At 40.7% G+C, this 20,078-nt stretch overlaps 2 protein-coding genes across 2 annotated transcripts; one reads left to right on the top strand and one right to left on the bottom strand.

Moving 5' to 3' along the window:
* The first annotated feature begins 370 nt into the window (after positions 1-370).
* Positions 371-2,912, top strand: LOC145802041 (uncharacterized). Its single transcript, XM_082894373.1, has 2 exons — positions 371-855; positions 1,363-2,912. The coding sequence occupies exons 1-2, from the start codon at positions 445-447 to the stop codon at positions 1,990-1,992; spliced, it is 1,041 nt and encodes a 346-aa protein (XP_082750499.1). The 5' UTR covers positions 371-444; the 3' UTR covers positions 1,993-2,912.
* Positions 2,913-5,565: 2,653 nt separating this feature from the next.
* On the bottom strand, positions 5,566-18,761 carry LOC114282080 (transcription termination factor MTEF1, chloroplastic). The gene is made up of 2 exons (XM_028224717.2): positions 17,686-18,761; positions 5,566-6,373 (listed from the first exon to the last, which is right to left on the bottom strand). Coding segments are annotated over exons 1-2 (981 nt in total). The 5' UTR covers positions 18,666-18,761; the 3' UTR covers positions 5,566-6,372.
* Between the last annotated feature and the right edge of the window lie 1,317 nt (positions 18,762-20,078).

Genomic DNA, 20,078 nt, shown 5'->3' with positions numbered 1-20,078 from the left:
AAAACAAAGAACAAAGAACAAAAATTACAAAAACAAAGGGCATAACAATTTACGATGAAAAACAATCATTATTCAATTGAATTTACTTGCACACTTGCTGACAGTTGTATTATGTACAATTAGTATGAACCCTGCTATCACCTTGGCATAGTCATCTAATTCTCAGGTTTGGCACTGTCCTCTAATTCTTAATTGGTTTGGATTGTTTATAGCATATATATATATATATATATCAGTGAAAGTCAGTTATTAGTTCTTAACTGGTTTGGATTACTTTCTTTCACAGTTTGCTGTAAATTACAAGCAACTGATACTCAAAAAATGGTTCAAAAGATAGTTGAAATTCTGCAGTAGCTACAACTAACTGCACACAAAACTTGATTATAAACTTACTTCATTCTAATTGTAGTGCCATATGTCAAGCACATTCGAGAGATAAAATCAATGCATGATCGCACAAAATTGTTTGTGAGAATGTTTTGCCGGAAACTTCAGGATAGTCAAGAACTTCAGGATAGTCGAGAACATTCGTCAATCTTTAAAAATGCCTTTCTATTAGGGGCAAAAAATGGGATTCAAGAAATAGTAGAAGAGATCTTAGTGGTATTTCCGGATGCAATTTCTTGTGTAGACAAAGAGAAGCATTCTGCTCTCCATCTTGCAGTCATGTACCGTCGTGAACATGTTTTCAATTTCATTATTCAACAAATGGGAGTGCGTAAAAAGTTATTGTTGAAAGTAGACAAAGGAGGCAACAATATCTTGCACGTGGTTGGACGAATGCCATATCAGCCACAACTTGAAGTTGTTTCTGGTGCAGTTTTACAAATGCAGCGTGAATTGCAGTGGTACAAGGTAATACATTTGTTTTGTGTCTTGGCAAAAAGTGCTCGAATTTATATTACATCTTGATTTATTTATTTATTTTTTTTTCTTGAATTCCCTACAAACAAGAGTTGTTATTTATCTCCAACTATTTGACAAAAGAAAATGACAAAATGAGGAAAAAAAACTATAGGGAAGCTCAAGATATAACAAATAATAAATTATTGATTTTTAGCGAAATAAAGGATATGGAACCAAATTTGTCTAGCTTTTATGGGGATACAAATGAATCATAGAAGCATGCGATTATTCTGTTTCATTATTTGTCATTTGCTTTTATAGAATTCCGTCAACTATTTTAGCTTTCAGTACGTAGTAATGTTACATGCATAGGAAAGTATAAATACTTGTGCTCCGAATAAATCTGAACATTTTTTGTGCACTTTTTAATGATATTTTTCTGTGCATGCATGACTATTATTTATAGGGATGCACCATGAACTTGCTTTCTCATTCCAAACTAACTTGATGGCGTAGGAAGTAGAAAAGCTTGTGTCGGTGCAGGCAACAACAACAATGAACCGTGGTAAACAGACACCTATGATGGTATTTGAAGAGAACCATCGTCGTATGATCCAATCTGAAGAGCAATGGATTGTAAGCCTGGCAAGTGCATGCATTGTTTCAACAACAATCATTGGCACAATAGCATTTTCGGCAGCCATTCAAGTGCCAGGGGGAAGCGATGGTGAAGGCCACACAATCTTATATGAGAAAATCGACTTCACAATATTTGCCATATCAAATGCAGTCGCTCTATACTCGGCCATCTCCACATTCTTAATCTTTTTATCCATTTTCACTACACGCTATGCAGCAATTGATTTTCTATATTCCCTGCCTAATAGATTAATAATTGGACTGACTTCCCTATTTGTCTCTATAACATCCACTATTATAGCTTTCAGTTCTGCCCTATATGTCATCTTTGTCCAAGAAAACAAATCTTTGATTCTTCCTCCAGTGGTCATAATGTCCTTTGGACTAGTGACTCTGTTTGCTTTCTTACAATTTCCCCTCCTCCTAAATATGATGAAAACCACATATGGCCAGAGCATGTTCAAGCTTTCAGATGGAAGAAATAGTCGAAAAGGCATAAGATTTTAAGCTTCCTTACATGTTCGTTGTATCAAAATTGAAATGCAACATTGCTCATTTCATCGATGCCATAGCGGGATATGCAAGATGAATAAAACTCTCCATTTTCTCTCTCTGTAATATTAAATGTGTGCTTGTGGGTAATAGTTGTAAGCACTCTAATTGAGTGGTTAGTGAATGTGATTACTGCTAAACTGTCTCTAATGTATCAAGTCTTAAGTTGTGTTCGGCGGTGGGTTGCTTTAGTTTGTTATTGGAGCATTCTCGTACAAGCATTTTGTTACATTACAGCAATAGCCTCTTACGTGTGCTGAAATCTAACCCATGCCACAACCTTGGCCAATATTATCATGCCACATGGCGCCTTGACCCGAAGTCATACCACGTACCCAAAATCTTGGACCCACATGGTCTTACTAAAAAATACATCTCTACAACTGTCCCTGAGTTCTCCTTGCACTTGAGAACTTTAGAGGAATGCAAATTCTTCATTTTGACTGAACTCAACCACTTCGAAAACACAGTTATCTTCATGATTTGCCCCTAACAGAGGTCGTTTTCCTTCATCTTTTGAATTCTCATGCCCTTCAACGTGAGTATGTCATGATACCATGCTCCCTAATGTGAACATTACTCCAGTCGATGCCCTTAACTCAAGAACCTAACTCCATTCTGTGTCAATTCAGCTTGTCCGAATATTGAGCATCCTTACATTCCTTCCAATGCACTGAAACATGGTATTCGTTAACTCGGTTTGACTTTTGCCGTTTACTTAAAAACATCACTTGCCATCAAGATCTTCTAACCTCAGGTGGACTCTACTCATCTCAGCTCTGCTCACCTTAGGTGAGCTCTTCTCTTCTCAGTTCTTCTCACCTAGGGTGAGCTCTTCTCATATTGAATCTGCTTACCTATCAAGTGAGTTCTTCTCTGCAACCTTCTTTGCATGTTCTTTGACATCAACATCATCATTACTTTTGTTCTTCTCTCTTGGGGACTAGTTCCCCATCGTGAAGTTTTTTTTGCATCATCATTGACTTTTTTTCTCTTGTTCTTCTTGATCTCCTTGGCATCCATCTTTCTTTGTTTCCCACAAACATCCAAATTGTGTGAGTTAAAATCTGACCACACAACCAAATTTGAGAAGATTACCTCTCCGGAATATTTGGAAACGTGGTAATTGGTATTTGAGAGATTGATCTGCTGAGAATCCACAAGATAGAATTGTCAGTGTCCCGTCTAGCCTGAGACTAAGTCAATGACTTTCTCTCTCTAGAGAATATTCAATAGTACAAATACTAAAAATTATAATCAATTACTAGAACATACGTATCTCAACCCATAGGGTTGTGCTCTTTATATAGGAGTGACCTGCCTAATCTTAGGATTCATTTTTCATCTAGGACTCCATTTGCTTAGCAAATGTTTCTTATCTAGAACTCCTCTTTCTAATTAGGTTGGGTTTAATCTTTTCAAAAGTCTCATTCTTACTCAACTTAGGAGTCACTTCCCTATTGAGATTTTACAACCTAGGAGTCATACTCTAATTGGGGTTTGACCAATACCACAATCTCGGCCAATATTATCACGCCACATGGCACCTTGATTCGAGGTCATATGCCACATATCCAAGATTCTAGACCCATGTGGTCCTACTCAAAATTACATCCCCAAACCTCCTAAGTTAGAAGGCTTCCCCCTTTGTTTTTGGACACAATCTCAATTGTTGAAATAAATATTTATAACAGTGATATCACTACTCACACGGTAGTAAATTTTAAATGGCAAGGGTAGTGAGAAACAATGATCGTATAAATTTATGTTGGCAAATGGCACTGCATAATATGATATTACCGTTGCAATCAATATGTGTTCGGATTGTTGGTATCATGGACCAATTTCGAATAATACTAGTTTTCTTCCTATGCTATTTGAAACTTTCTTTATATAAATGTGGCATAATTATATAGTGAAAATATGAAAGTACATTTAAGTAAAAATAGGAAGAAATTTTTTTTGTAAAAGAATAAAAACCTATAAAACTAATTTAAAAAAATATTTTTAATTCAAAAAGAAGTTAAGAAAAAAATAATAATTTTGATGAGTAACTATACAAATTTAAGTAAACACATCAAAATATTCAGTACCCTTCTAAGATATAATTTTTTTTTTTTTTTTTTTTTGCAAATTGCTTTAAAAATTAGATGTTAGACACAATTAACTTGAGATCGCAATATTGTATTAGCATCATATTCGCTTTTGTAATTGTATTTCAATGGTTAGTTCTGTAATTCAAAGTGATTAGTATAGATTTTGGAAAATTAAATTCATTTTAACAAAATTTTGATAACTATTCTTGTTTTCAATCATAATAATTTTGAAACAAAGAAACCTTTGATCCCATAGAATAATTCGTGCTCTTAAAAACAACAAAACGATCCCATTTAAAATGGGATAAAACTTTAGTAAATGTTGATCCAATAAGGTTGTCTCATTATCTAATTCAGCTGATATCTTAATTTATCTAGTTTGATTATACATATATTATGGCCTCTTTTGGAAGGTGAATTAAAAATCATTTTTTAATTTTTAACTCATTTTCGGTCACATCATCTCTCACATTTTTTTACATATTTTTTTCAAAAAAAATCAAAAAATTAACTTTTAAATATCTCCCCAAAACACCCTTATATCACTTAGAAGTCTCACTTAAAAAATGCCTAAAATTCAGTCAAAAACAATCCACTTATTACTTAACACTTAATGCGCTCGTTGATTTAGGTTTAGAAAACTTATTTCACTTCCTATTTCGTTCCGAAATAACTCAGAGCATCGTTACCCACCTTTGCTTTTCTCGTCAAAACTATCACACCGTGTCTTGGCTTTTCTTGTTTGGTTCATAGATTTGAATCTGTTTGGTTTAATTTTAAAATTATAATATGAGTGTGGAATTATATTTTGCGTTTTAAATTTTAAATTTTTAAATCATGATTTAAAAAGAAAAAATTTGTTTGGTTATAAGTTTTAAAAATAATTTTGAGATGATTTCTACTTTTTATTTTATTTTATTGATAGAATGTGAGAGGAGAGAGCAGAGATGAGAAAGAAAAAGTAATTTTAATTGACTAATAATAATTTTTTAAAGAGAGAGAGAGAGAGAGAGAGAGAGAGAGAGAGAATAGAGGAGTTTTGAAAGTAATTTTGAATTGTATTTTAAAAATATGTTTTGTTAACATATTTCATTCAAATCATGATTTAAAAACAGAGTTAAGTTTTGAAAACTAAACCAAACGCTAACGTAGATGAAATGTGAATTAAATATAATTACATTTTACTTACGTTTCACACACTGTTTCTCTTTCATTTTCTAAATCTATCCCCAAATTTATGAACTAAACACAGCATTACGGAATCCAATTTCATCTATTGGGAATCTAGTTTCGTCTATTGAGGCATCCAAAGGTAAGTCTAGAACACCACTAAATTTTGAAATATAATGTTTATAATTGTGATTAAAATATTTTTTTTACCAATTATATTAGTGTGATAAAAATATCTAATTAAATATTTCAATATAAAAAGTTAAAATTTTAATTATTTTCAGACTTCAACGGCTTGTATAGATCAAACAACTTAATTGAATCAGTATTTAAATTTCAATACATACCAAAAAAAAAACTCAAAGGGCGCTCAGGCCAACCGTCCAAAATTGAATTCTCTTTGTTCAAAAGTTCAAGCGTTGATTTTCTTTGTCCATAAGAACAAACTCTCGCAAAATAACCAAATAACCCATATATATATATATATATATATATACGGTTCTCTCTCAATTCTCATTTCCCAAACCCTCTCTCTCTCTTATCAGCGGTCTTACAGTCGTCATTCCTCCTCCTCTCCGACGTCGTCATGGCTAAAAATCTCAGATTAGTCGCAAATCCTCTACCTCTACCACCATCATCGATGCCCTGGGCTCGTTTCTCTTCTCCACCGGCTGGTTTGTTCACCTAATTCGTGTCCCCCTACACAAGTCAACCTTCGCAGATTCGGTTCATCCTCATCGTCCGTTCGATTCCCGATCCTTCTTCACTTCTCGGTCCTCTCTCTTCTTTAGCTCGAATGTAACCTCGTCACCTCACCGCCACGCTGCCTCACATCAGATCAGATCGCCACCGTAAAGTGGGTTTCAGAGTGAACCTAGAGATCTAGTGAAGATCTGGCGCCACCATCTTCGCGACTCCAACTCCACTGTCCATTTTAGACCTCCTTACGATGTTGACAGTGCATACATACATATGCATATATATATATACACACACATGTTAATGTGAATTATATGAACAGATTCGCTCCTCCAAAATCCTCCTTGTCGCCTGCTGCCGTAAATCCAGACCTATGGATGATGATGATGATCTCAAATGATGATGTTGATGTTGATGATGATGCTATTAATGATGAATAGATTCACTCCTCTTTTGTGTGTATGTGGTGTGATATGAGTTTCTGTTTTTTTTTTTTTTTCTTTATTTATTTACTTATTTATTTTTTGTTGTTGCTGATGATTATTTGTTGTTGATGAACATATAGGACAAACAAATAAGATCTGTGTGAATTTGAACAGATCATAGATAAAAAAAAATTTGACAGATAAATTTGAACGAATAAAAAATAGAACAAGAATTAACACATATTTTAACAGATAAGAACAAAGTGAAACCCAGAGAATTTGAACAGATAGGGAAAAAAATTAAACAGGTAAGGAAAAAAAATTCAACAGACATATAAATTAGAGGCAATAGTCATATAAAAAATAATTTGAACAAATAATAATAATAATAAAAGTCTAACATAGTAAAAAAGTCAATAGATAAATTATGGGATAAAATTGAAAACAAAATATACTTCAAAACAAATAAAATGACTTCTTACTAAATTATTTCACAAAAATAAACTTCTCACCAACAAAAAAATATCCACTGGACCTAATGCCTTATACCATTCTTAATTTGAATTTATCACCAATTTATTCTTTTTTTAAATTAAAAAAAAATAACATTAAATTTTCAATACTTAATTTTTAATTTTTAAATTTCAATTTTATCAAATACTAGCATAATCGGAGTACTTTGAAATGGGAGATTTTTTCATAGTTTATTTTTTCAAATGAGTTGAAAAACACCATAGTATATTAGTATCTCACAAAATGACATCGATTACAATTTAGTAAGTTTTTTTACTTGATCCAACGTAAAATGATAATAAGCACCATTGCTTGTTTTCATTTTTCAAAAAACACTTTTTAAAAAATTCTATTTTCTTATTTTCCATGTTTTTTTGTTTTTACTGAATTTTTTTTAATATTTTAAACAATTTTTTTTTTTTACTTTTTAGACACACCTAACATAAATACACCTAAAAAGTAAGAAAAATTGTAAAAAAAATCTTTTAAAAATTCACTAAATACCAAAAATACAAAAAAAAATACAAGAATTCAATACATTTTTTTGTATTTCTATATATTTATTAATTTTTTAAAATATTTTTTCACAAATTTTTTACTTTTTAGATATATCTAAGTAAGGTGCATCTCAAAAAGTAAAAAAAACGTTTAAAATTTTAAAAATATTCACTAAAAACAAAAAAATACGAAAACCAAAAACTCAATTTTCAAATAACTTAATTCAGAAAACTCAAACCAAACACACTGATATTTTTTTTTTAAAGACTTTGACAATTAAGCCTACTTCTGTAAAAACATCCCAAAACCAGAATTTTCTTCTACATGTCCTTAGAAAGAATGAACAAATATATATGGATTTGAATAATTTAGAAACATAACTACAAATTTATAATGACCTGGGAAAATTTAAACATTTTATTATTATAATTCAACCTTAATTGAATTTAAACAATTATAATAAAGCTCACAAGTTTTTGCATTTCTTTTTTAGCATCCTACTAGCTAGGGCTTAAATCAACAGTATTGACACTGAGAATCTAAAAGCCTTGGGCATAAATAGTATGCAATTGCAACTTGGATCTGATACACTTGTAGAATGTATTACAATTCCATTAAACACTACCTCAGGTAATAGAGAAGTGAGTCAACAATGTCTTACATAAAGTGGGGTATATATTGTTCCATAAAAGGAGCAAAAGGCAAAATCAGTTTCAAACAGATGGGATGCAAAAGTCGAGTGGAGCATCACAGAACCACCACCTCTAGATGTTTGGGCCCACTATGATCTATATCCTATAGCCAGACCAGGGATGTTAATGCCTGATGTTTTCTACATTGGACTTCAATGTAGGGTAAGGGAAACTTGATGCTTTTGGGGGTCTAAAACTGGAACTTCAAATACATAACATTAATAGCTAAGAAGCATGGACACGGACACGTGACACGACACGAATACGACACGGACACGCCGAAACGTTAATTTTAAAAAAATGCAGGACACGACACGTGGAGGACACGCATGAAATATATAATTTTATATATTTATTATATGTTATATATATGAATATATCATTCAAAGATAATAAAAAATGCAATATAGCACTATTTCCTATAAATTTATATGGTTTTTGTTTTATTATTGTATCTTAAGTTGTTTTGTTCAAACTTATAATTAGTTTTACATATCTATAATCAATAGACACATGTGTTTAAACAATTGACACGTGTGTCCTCCAAATGTCCAAAGAGTGTCCGGGTCTTTAAAAATATTTAAAAAATAGGACACGTTTTGAAGAGTATCGGACACGTGTCCTAAGAGTGTCCAAAGAGTGTCGGTGTCCGACACGGACACGACACGGATACGTCACCTTCTTAGAAGTGTCCGTACTTCTTAGATTAATAGCATAGGGATGCTTTTAGTAATTCTACTTGCACAACAAAATTTCTCATTACACTCCATTTCTTGTTACACCATGTACAATAATTTAAATTTATGATTTTATCTTTTCACAATCAGCATAATACCAATCACAACCATCATCCTTGCATTCCAAACCTAACAAACCCCAACTCTACCCCACCCCCCCAATCATCACCTCCAGCAGCCACGACCACCATCCTCGACCACAAACATCTAGCCCTGCTCCCACCGATGACCTCCTCGACATTGCCACCCCCTCACGGTCGCCACCTTTGACCATCGCGATGCTCCTCCACTCTCCAGATTTGACACCTACCCTTCTTTGTCGTCACCTCCCACCTCTCCGACCATCACGATCCCCCCCCCTTCCATCACTCCTCTCTTTCATCAACCCCCCTTTTAGCCCCTCCCTCGTCGCCAATCCTCCTCCCCAACTCCCCAAATTCAACACCTACCCTTCATCATTGTCACCTCCCACCTCTTCCATCTTATTTTTCTACTTCTACCCTGAATCTCTCTCTTTTTCTCTCTAGTACGCAGTGTTGGTTTTTGGAGATGAACAAGGTCACGCAAGGTGGTGGATTGGGAAAGTCTAGGTTGTGCTATTCGGGGGTGCTAGATCATCAGCAGTAGGAGACCTAAATTCAAAAAAAAAAAAAAAAACCTTAACTGTCTACTGTACGGGGAGCAAATATTCCGGCAAGCCCGTACTCCTTTCTTCCAAGCTCCGTTTCTGTCCGATCACCTGCGAGCACAATAGCGGTGAGCTACCCGGCGGTGTGTGGCCGGAAAACCCTCCGACGGTCAAGTTAGCACACACCTTAGAGGGAATAGAGAGAAGGGAGAGTGTTTTAGTGTAAGAAATTCCTTACAGAGATGTTCGTCCGTCACGTATGGGGGGCGCAGACATGCTTATATACCTTCTGAGCCCCATACCCACTCCCAGTCATCTCCTGACACGTGGCTCTGCTATCCCATCTGTCAGCATAAACCATGCCATTCATCACCTAACCTCAACTGCCTGTCATCACAGCTGGAGCTCGGCAGCCGAGCTGCCCTATCCGTTGTTGTGCCATGCCGTGCTCCATACCCTAGCACTTCACTGGCCAAGACTGAGGAGGACCGGGCTAGGCGGCATCTCGGCAAAGCCTAGCCCGAGGTGCCTCCTGGGGTCGGCCTTTCTGCCGGTCAGACAACTTCCTCGGATGTCCGCGCCTTCCCGGGCACCGGTCACTCGGCCTATCTGGCTTCGGCCATCCTCGGACCGAGCATCCTGGTCCGACCGAGCACTGCCTTGCCGAGCAGTTTCTGTCCGGTCCGGGGTGGCACACACAGCCCGAACTCTGCCCGGCCCAAGTTCTGGCAGCCCTTCTCTGGGCGAACAGTCGATCATCTCGGCCCAATGCACTGCTGGGCTTTCAACCTGCTCGGTCGATATCTCGGCCCAAATCTGTCCGGCACAACTCTGTCCGGCCCAAATCTGTCTGGCACAAAGTCCATATCATTAATCTCCCTCTCAATTGCCCCTTAATTCCGTCCGCTGAAGCGTGACTGGGATTACCTATCCTGACCGGGGTAATACTTCCTCGGTCCTCAAGATGCAAGATGGTGACCGCACTAAGAAAGCGAGCAAGGTCCGCTCCACGACTTCCTTCTTGGCGAGCAACATCAGCTCGGTCAAGGAACTTCCAAGGTCGGCGAGCAAGGTCCGCTCCGCGACTTGCTTCTTGGCGAGCAACAACAGCTCGGCAAAGAACTTCCAAGGTCGGCGAGCAAGGTCCACTCCGCGACGTGCTTCTTGGCGAGCAACATCAGCTCGGTCAAGGAACTTACAAGGTCGGCGAGCAAGGTCCGCTCCGCGACTTGCTTCTTGGTGAGCAACATCAACTCGGTCAAGGAACTCCAAAGAAGGGGAGCTAGGTCCGCTCCGCGACTTCCTTCTTGGCGGACAAGATCAGCTCGGCCAAGGAACTCCAAAGAAGGGGAGCAAGGTCCGCTCCGCGACTTCCTTCTTGGCGGACAAGATCTGCTCGGCCAAGGAACTCCAAATAAGGGGAGCAAGGTCCGCTCCGCGACTTCCTTCTTGGCGGACAAGATCAGCTCGGCCAAGGAACTCCAAAGAAGGGGAGCAAGGTCCGCTCCGCGACTTCATCAGCTCGGCCAAGGAACTCCAAAGAAGGGGAGCTAGGTCCGCTCCGCGACTTCCTTCTTGGCGGACAAGATCAGCTCGGCCAAGGAACTCCAAAGAAGGGGAGCAAGGTCCGCTCCGCGACTTCCTTCTTGGCGGACAAGATCAGCTCGGCCAAGGAACTCCAAAGAAGGGGAGCTAGGTCCGCTCCACGACTTCCTTCTTGGCGGACAAGATCAGCTCGGCCAAGGAACTCCAAAGAAGGGGAGCAAGGTCCGCTCCGCGACTTCCTTCTTGGCGGACAAGATCAGCTCGGCCAAGGAACTCCAAAGAAGGGGAGCTAGGTCCGCTCCGCGACTTCCTTCTTGGCGGACAAGATCAGCTCGGCCAAGGAACTCCAAAGAAGGGGAGCAAGGTCCGCTCCGCGACTTCCTTCTTGGCGGACAAGATCTGCTCAGCCAAGGAACTCCAAAGAAGGGGAGCAAAGTCCGCTCCGCGACTTCCTTCTTGGCGGACAAGATCAGCTCGGCCAAGGAACTCCAAAGAAGGGGAGCAAGGTCCGCTCCGCGACTTCCTTCTTGGCGGACAAGATCAGCTCGGCCAAGGAACTCCAAAGAAGGGGAGCAAGGTCCGCTCCGCGACTTCCTTCTTGGCGGACAACATTAGCTCGACTGAAACTTCGGAGTTAAAGAAATCATTAACCCGTCAGCCGGAGCAAATCATCTCGGCTGGAACCTCGGAGTTGAACAAATCATCAACTCGCCAGCCGGAGTAAGACATCTCGGCTGGAACCTCGCAGTCGAGCAAGTCATCAACTCTTCAGCCGGAGTAAATCATCTCGGCTGGAACCTCGGAGTTGAACAAATCATCAACTCGTCAGCCGGAGTAAATCATCTCGGCTGGAACCTCGCAGTTGAACAAATCATCAACTCTTTAGCCGGAGTAAATCATCAACTCTTCAGCCGGAGTAAATCATCTCGGCTGGAACCTCGTAGTTGAGCAAATCATCAACTCTTCAGCCGGAGTAAAACATCTCGGCTGGAACCTCGTAGTTGAGCAAATCATCAACTCTTCAGCCGGAGTAAAACATCTCGGCTGGAACCTCGTAGTTGAGCAAATCATCAACTCTTCAGCTGGAGTAAAACATCTCGGCTGGAACCTCGTAGTTGAGCAAATCATCAACTCTTCCAACCGGGATAAACCATCTCGGTTGGGAATCCTAAGTTGGACAAAACGCCAACTCTTCCAACCGGAGTAAACCATCTCGGTTGGGAATCCGAAGTTGGACAAAACACCAACTCTTCCAACCGGAGTAAACCATCTCGGTTGGGAATCCGAAGTTGGACAAAACGCCAACTCTTCCAACCGGAGTAAACCATCTCGGTTGGGAATCCGAAGTTGGACAAAACGCCAACTCTTCCAACCGGAGTAAACCATCTCGGTTGGGAATCCGAAGTTGGACAAAACACCAACTCTTCCAACCGGAGTAAACCATCTCGGTTGGGAATTCGAAGTTGGACAAAACACCAACTCTTCCAACCGGAGTAAACCATCTCGGTTGGGAATTCGAAGTTGGACAAAACGCCAACTCTTCCAACCGGAGTAAACCATCTCGGTTGGGAATCCGAAGTTGGACAAAACACCAACTCTTCCAACCGGAGTAAAGCATCTCGGTTGGGAATCCGAAGTTGGACAAAACGCCAACTCTTCCAACCGGAGTAAACCATCTCGGTTGGGAATCCGAAGTTGGACAAAACACCAACTCTTCCAACCGGAGTAAACCATCTCGGTTGGGAATCCGAAGTTGGACAAAACACCAACTCTTCCAACCGGAGTAAACCATCTCGGTTGGGAATTCGAAGTTGGACAAAACGCCAACACTTCCAACCGGAGTAAATCATCTCGGCTGGAACAGAAGAGTAGGCCCCTCATCCACTATTATTTCGGACACAACAAAGCTCTTCAGCAAAAGTAATTCACTTCTATTACATTGACAAAAAGAGTATTTGCATTCAGAAGTGTAGGGAAAACAAGTCCCTCAAAAAATTACATAAGGCTGCATTCCATGGCCGGGGTACACCTTTGCCATCCAAATCCTCTAAGTGGTATGCCCCCTTGCCCGGTTATCTTGTAAGGCTCTTCCTAGTTTGCCCCTAGCTTGCCTTCACCCGGCACTAGTGCGTTGCCCATGACCTTCCTTAAAACCCAGTCGCCCACTTGCCCGTTGCCATCGAGGTTGTCTCCGCGGTGGACGTCGTTGCATCATCCTCTACTCGGATGTGCTCATTGATGCGCTGCATTAGGTGCCACATGGATGTCTGCTGGTTCATTGTAAGCGAATCCCTCAGCCTATGTCCGAGCGGGAGACCGCGCTTATATTGCGTGATTGCAAGGTTGACCGGGCAATCCATGATCTCATTGAAGGTTTCCCAATACCTCGAGTTGTATGCCTTCAGTGTGTCGCTCGGTTCCATCTTGACACTAAGTAAATGATCGACTTCCTTTGGTGTTTTTGTGTTGGTTTTGAAGCGCGTCACAAAGGCTTCGGCCAACTGATGCCACCGTTGTATGCTCCCTTCTGGCAACCTCTCGAACCACTTCAAGCCCAGCTCGCCTAAACTTGACGGGAAGATCAGGCACATAAGTCCGTAATTTCGCCTATGTCCGGCCATAACCTGTCGGAAGTGGCTCACATGCATGTAAGGATCGGTTTTCCCATCGTAAAGCGCGAACTTTGGCTGGTGGAAGCCTGCCGGAAGCGGTGTAGTTTCTATTTCCAGGGAGAAAGGGGTGGCACTCAACCTGGCCAAATCTGAATCCACTAGGAGTGGCGCTACTTGGCGGGGTGGAGGCATTCCGACCTCCTCGCTGGTGTGAACCCCGTAGGATAGCCGCTGGAACGCCGGTATCCTCTGAGCTTCGCACCGACGAGCCCGCTCCTTTAAGACCGCCTGTAAATCCTCTGAATGAGCGGAGTAAGAGTACCTCGACGTCGTCACCGGACGTGAGGGCCGGTAGGTGCTGTCTTGCGCGCTAGACTTCTCTGCATGCACGTCGGAATCACCAACCTGGTAACTTCTGGTAATAGAAATGGATGGAGTACGTCGCTGACTCTGACCGCCTGAACGGCGGGATGGGGTGCGCTCACTGTGGTCACCCACTCCCGCTACACCCTTTCCTTTGACATGCCGCTTGAGCTCCTCCATCTCTGCCGCCATTCGCCGGATGACAGCGTCTTGGTCCCTCAACTTACTTTCCAGTCGCCTGGCGTGTGAATCTCTCCTCCGCCGGTGACTATCTGGACTCCGTGAATGACCATGACTTCTTCCGCGCTTATCCCGCGCGTCTACTGACTGTCCACCAGTGGGCGTCCCCAAGTCAGCCATTGGATGGACAGCAAGAGGTCCCTCTCTCCTTCGGGTACACTCCGGGGTGGCTCCGTCGATGGCGGACAACGGAAACTCGTCGTTGTTCGCCATGGACGGCGATCAGATGAGCCTGGAAGACAAGGTTTTATCTGTCAAGCTTCCCACAGACGGCGCCAATTGTACGGGGAGCAAATATTCCGGCAAGCCCGTACTCCTTTCTTCCAAGCTCCGTTTCTGTCCGATCACCTGCGAGCACAATAGCGGTGAGCTACCCGGCGGTGTGTGGCCGGAAAACCCTCCGACGGTCAAGTTAGCACACACCTTAGAGGGAATAGAGAGAAGGGAGAGTGTTTTAGTGTAAGAAATTCCTTACAGAGATGTTCGTCCGTCACGTATGGGGGGCGCAGACATGCTTATATACCTTCTGAGCCCCATACCCACTCCCAGTCATCTCCTGACACGTGGCTCTGCTATCCCATCTGTCAGCATAAACCATGCCATTCATCACCTAACCTCAACTGCCTGTCATCACAGCTGGAGCTCGGCAGCCGAGCTGCCCTATCCGTTGTTGTGCCATGCCGTGCTCCATACCCTAGCACTTCACTGGCCAAGACTGAGGAGGACCGGGCTAGGCGGCATCTCGGCAAAGCCTAGCCCGAGGTGCCTCCTGGGGTCGGCCTTTCTGCCGGTCAGACAACTTCCTCGGATGTCCGCGCCTTCCCGGGCACCGGTCACTCGGCCTATCTGGCTTCGGCCATCCTCGGACCGAGCATCCTGGTCCGACCGAGCACTGCCTTGCCGAGCAGTTTCTGTCCGGTCCGGGGTGGCACACACAGCCCGAACTCTGCCCGGCCCAAGTTCTGGCAGCCCTTCTCTGGGCGAACAGTCGATCATCTCGGCCCAATGCACTGCTGGGCTTTCAACCTGCTCGGTCGATATCTCGGCCCAAATCTGTCCGGCACAACTCTGTCCGGCCCAAATCTGTCTGGCACAAAGTCCATATCATTAATCTCCCTCTCATCTACAAATTTTGCTTCCCTAACTAAATTCGAGTTTCATTGTCTCTTTATTCCACTAAATTTAAGCCCCAAAAATTTAAGATTTAAGTCATCAGATTTAGACCCACCATCAGCCACCTACAAAAAGTTTCCTTTCTTGATTCGAATTTCGTTCGGAATTTTACAAATGAACAAACTTAATTTGTTTGGACTTTTCTGGCTGAATGCCTAAAAGTTGAACAAATTAGTTTTGTCCAGCAGAAAAAATACAAATATTTCAAATTTGATCGGCCACATAAGTTTAAAAATTTTAAGTTTATTTTGCACTGGAAGTTTGAACAAGGTTTCAAACAAAATTTTGATAGATTATACCTTCTTTTTTATTATTATTATTGGCACCGGGATGTCCGGATCAAAGTCCAACTAATTCCCAGGGGTGCATAGGCCCTCGACAAGGAGTTTCTCGCAAATGCATTGCAGTTAATTCAATGGTTTTCCCCCAATCCAATGGGCCCTAAAGAATTGTTAGCACCTAAGAGATTCCAATCCTTGAACCTTGGAGGGAGCACACCCTAACACCCAAAGCCTTGCCACCAAGCCAACCCCTTGGAGTTAAAATTTTGATGGATTATATATCAAACCACTTTCACATAAATTTCAATCAATTACAAAACTAATTAAATGCTAAATAAACCATTTTTACAACTAAAGAAAAATGAAAGGTTAGCAATGGATATAGGTATCTACTCTATTGCCCATGTAAAGGGCTAAGTTGGCATTGACACTTTTGTGTCACACTATTTTATTCCCAAATTACCCTTCTGTAACTAAGAATTGAAGTACAAGTTTTTTGTAACTACCTATTCAATATATAACAGCCAATTTCAACCCACGATGAAAATTTTAAGCACATCTATGCGAGTGTGCACAACCTCTAGTGTATATATATGGAGGGCGTAATGAGATAAAATGATAGTTTTTTAATTTTGGACGAGTGGAATTTTAGAAAACTGAGTGCAAGGAGATAACATTGTTGTGTAAGTGGAACTCCAATAACATAGTTTAGTATGCAAATCAGGGATAAAACACCCTTCTTGCATCCTAAACATCGCCAACAAGTTGAGGGCTCATACAAGTAGGTATATCAGTGAACCAAACAAAACCTTCCTCCCTGTTTAAGTCTTTGCTAGCTAGCTTATGCCGCTGAGGATTGCCCAAAAAGGAAGAGTGCAGCACGAGCAGGATGGACCATTACTTGAAATTTAGAAAAAGCTATAGGCTTGAATAAACAACATTGTGTTCTGTTTTCCAGGCAAAAACCATGACAGGGCCCTTACATAAAGTGGCCACATTATGCATACATCTATCAAGTACAAGAGACCAATATGGTGACAATTGATTACTGATGAAGGTTCAGGTATGTGGAAAGATTATAAAAACCAGCTTCTCTGTGACAACAGTAGAAAATTGGCCATTCTAGTTAGATCAGACTATAGGAGTTTCTGTGACAAATAGTGGATACTTTTAGATTAATTATTCTTTGGCGAGAGGAAACATGCATATAAAAACTCTAGCTATCCTATCATAAAAAACAGAGTGCAAATATTATTTGAACAAGAACAATAGAACTGGGCTTTAGGCTTCTAGACGTTTGATTACATAAATGATATCTCCCATCAATCACTGCCAATACATGCCCTCACAATTATTCAGCTCCCTAATAACTGAAGCCCAGATTTCAAGCATCAAAGAAACAAATGATTTTAAGTCCATAAATTGAGGACAATCCACTATGGCAGTTTCCTCCAACAAAATGAATATTGGCGTTGAATAAATCACAGAATCAGGTTCAAACCTTCTGAAAGTCTCAAAACAGAGGGTTTACTATTATACTGAATAACTGATAAACAAAGGCTTTTTTCCTGTCCCACTATCTCACATTATCACCCCCAAATTTAGCAGTAATGCTTGATCATTCGGCACGAGGAATTTAAATTTTACTTGAATGGTAAAGAATTTACTAATTTCATTTCAAGCTTGCCAGGAACACCAACTCATATTTGGATATTTATGATAGTTCTAACCAAGTGCAAAATGTAAATTACGACCAATTTAATGTTGTTAACTAGGTTTCTTACTACAGCTTCTAACTTCCACTTCATGTCTAGAGAACAATTGAGGGAATCAAAACAATTGTCTCTTATGAATAAATAAAGATGCTATATTGCACAAAAAATGTACATTTGACCATCAAACACATATAAGTCATGAACTTTCACTATCGAAGCAAAGTATACATAATATAAGTTGCAACTTGCAAGGAAACTTACTATGACTGTCTCTCATCAACTAATCGCAATTGCATCTCAATCAACCGCGTATTGAACTCCCCATCACTGACCTTCAACATCTGCGGCAGCGGAAGAGACAACCCATTCTCCACCAAGAGCTGATGCCGAGGCTTTATCTTCCCCTCCAAACTAAACGAAAAATACTGCGGAAACCTCTTTAGCTCTGCCAAATCCCCATTCATCTCCTTCAAGAAATACTCCACTTTCGGCCCAAAATTATTGGAAATACTAAACGTCAACAACCCCGGCGACCTCAACACCATCCTCGACACCTCCTCATACGAAAAACCCAAATCTTGCAAGTAATTCAGCTTGGGCATAAGCGTGTTTTCGACGCTCGAAACCAACAACAGTGTGGTCTGGCAAGTTAATGCGTGTTTCCCCACAAACCCCAAATTTTCTAGGAAACGTAAAGCGGGTCTCAATTGGTGATCTACACTGCAAATTAAGAGTCTCGGGCAGCGAATGATCGATTTTCGGATATCGGGCAAAGGGATATTGACGTGGTTCAATAGGAAGTCGAAAACAGGGTAGAGATCGGAGTAGGGATCGCAGGTGAGGAGCTGGGGGTACATGTCGAAGATGCGGCCCAAGGCAGAGCGGTCGATGCCCATGGAGCAGAGGCATTTCTCGACTGATTTGAGGGAATCGAGTGGGGCTGATCGGAAATTAGGGTTCTTGTGGAGGGCTTTGGAGGGATTGACTTTGAGGGTTTGGAGGTAGAGGAGCTTCTCGCGGAAGCGGAGGCCGGAGTCGGAGGTTGGTTGCGGCGGATCGGTGGCGGTGGTGAGGTGGGGAGTGAGTGCGGAGGGAGTTTGGAGAGGAGTGAGGCAGTTGAGGAGGGTTTTGGGATGGGGTTTCGGGGAAGGGTTGAGGGAGGGGAGACGGTTTAGGGTTAGGGTTAGGGTTTGGGTTTGGGTTTGGGTTAGAGGAGGAAGGAGTTGCAGTGGAATTATCATTTCTTGTTGAATTAATTCGAGGCAGAACAGGGAGAGATAAAACAGAGAAGATGGGCGTTTGCTTCGTTCCGTTATAAATTCTCGCGTGGCAATATCCCATTGGCAAATTTTAAGAAAAACGTCAGGTTAAAAAAGAGAAAGTTAGTCTAAGGTCATTTTTTTACTTTTGATAATGGAATAGATTTATAATATTATTTTGTAATGTCTAAGGTTCCTTAATCCTACACCTATATATCCAGAGAAATTTCAGTCTCTCGCTTTCTCCTTCTACACACATGAACACATTTCTAAACTTTTTACTTCCACCATTAAATGTAATATCTCTCTCTCTCTCTCTCTCTTGCTCTTTGTCTCTCTCTACTCTAATTCGATCAACCATGAACCGTTTCAACACCGACTCGGAGGGTTGTTCAACACTGATTCGGACAGCGCTGAAAAAGAAGGTGAGAGACGCGTAACCTGGAGTGAGTCAGTCCAACCTGCTGTTGTTCTTGGTTTGATTACAAACTCTGGAAGTAGAAGAGTTTATTTTGGTGTTTGATCTTGTGCGAACTAACCTTCCGCACAATCTAAAGTTGAGTTTTAGAGTTACGAACTCTTCTGGATTGTTCATGAAAACTTGTTGTTCTCTCCAGGTTGCCATGAAGGTTTAAATTGTGAAGAATTTGCAAATCTGAAATTGAGTCTTGTGTTCATTTCTGGAAGACGAGTACTTCTTCGATTTGTCTTTCTGTTGTTTCTACTTTGGTGCGATTTGACCCCATCAATTCTGATTCTTGTTCAATCTGCTCCTCCGATTCATATTTGATTGCCTCCAATTCTATGGATCTTCATTTGATTGACTCTAGTTCTACAGATCTGGAATTAAAGAGCTAACCTGAAGTGGAGTTGAAGAAATCCGAACTTCAATCTGAAATGCCACAAGAGATAGCTTCTGAATACATCGGGAAATCTAAAGATTGTGAAGACAACATATATTCGTTCTTTGCAGATGATCCAAATGTGGATTCCTGAATTTTCTCTAGGTTAAAGAGAATTTCTCTGGAAATGTTTCTTTGGGAATTTCATTGATTTTGAGAGAATTTCTTTGGCTTAAAGTGATCCAGAGAAATTCTTCATTCATTTTCTCTGGAAAAAATTTCTATCCAGAGAAATTTGAATTTTCTCTGGGTTGAACCCAGAGAAATTCATAGCATTAAGTTTAAAGAAAATCTATCACAAACTCATAGAAGAACTATTAATTTATTTGTGCAGGAAATTGTGATTGAATCAGCAGCAGCAGAACCAAAGACAAATTGATCAAATCAGAGTTTTATAGTTCTAGAGAAATTCTGGACCAGAGAAATTTGAATTTTCTTTGGGTTGAACCCAGAGAAATTCTTTGGAAGTCCAGAATTTCTCTGGATGAAATTT

The sequence above is a fragment of the Camellia sinensis genome, chromosome 11 (assembly GCF_055761805.1).
Source record: "Camellia sinensis isolate YWXY chromosome 11, ASM5576180v1, whole genome shotgun sequence".
Classification (NCBI taxonomy): domain Eukaryota; kingdom Viridiplantae; phylum Streptophyta; class Magnoliopsida; order Ericales; family Theaceae; genus Camellia; species Camellia sinensis.
The sequence above is the reverse complement of the archived record's forward strand: the minus strand, read 5'-3'. Positions and strand labels throughout refer to the sequence as shown.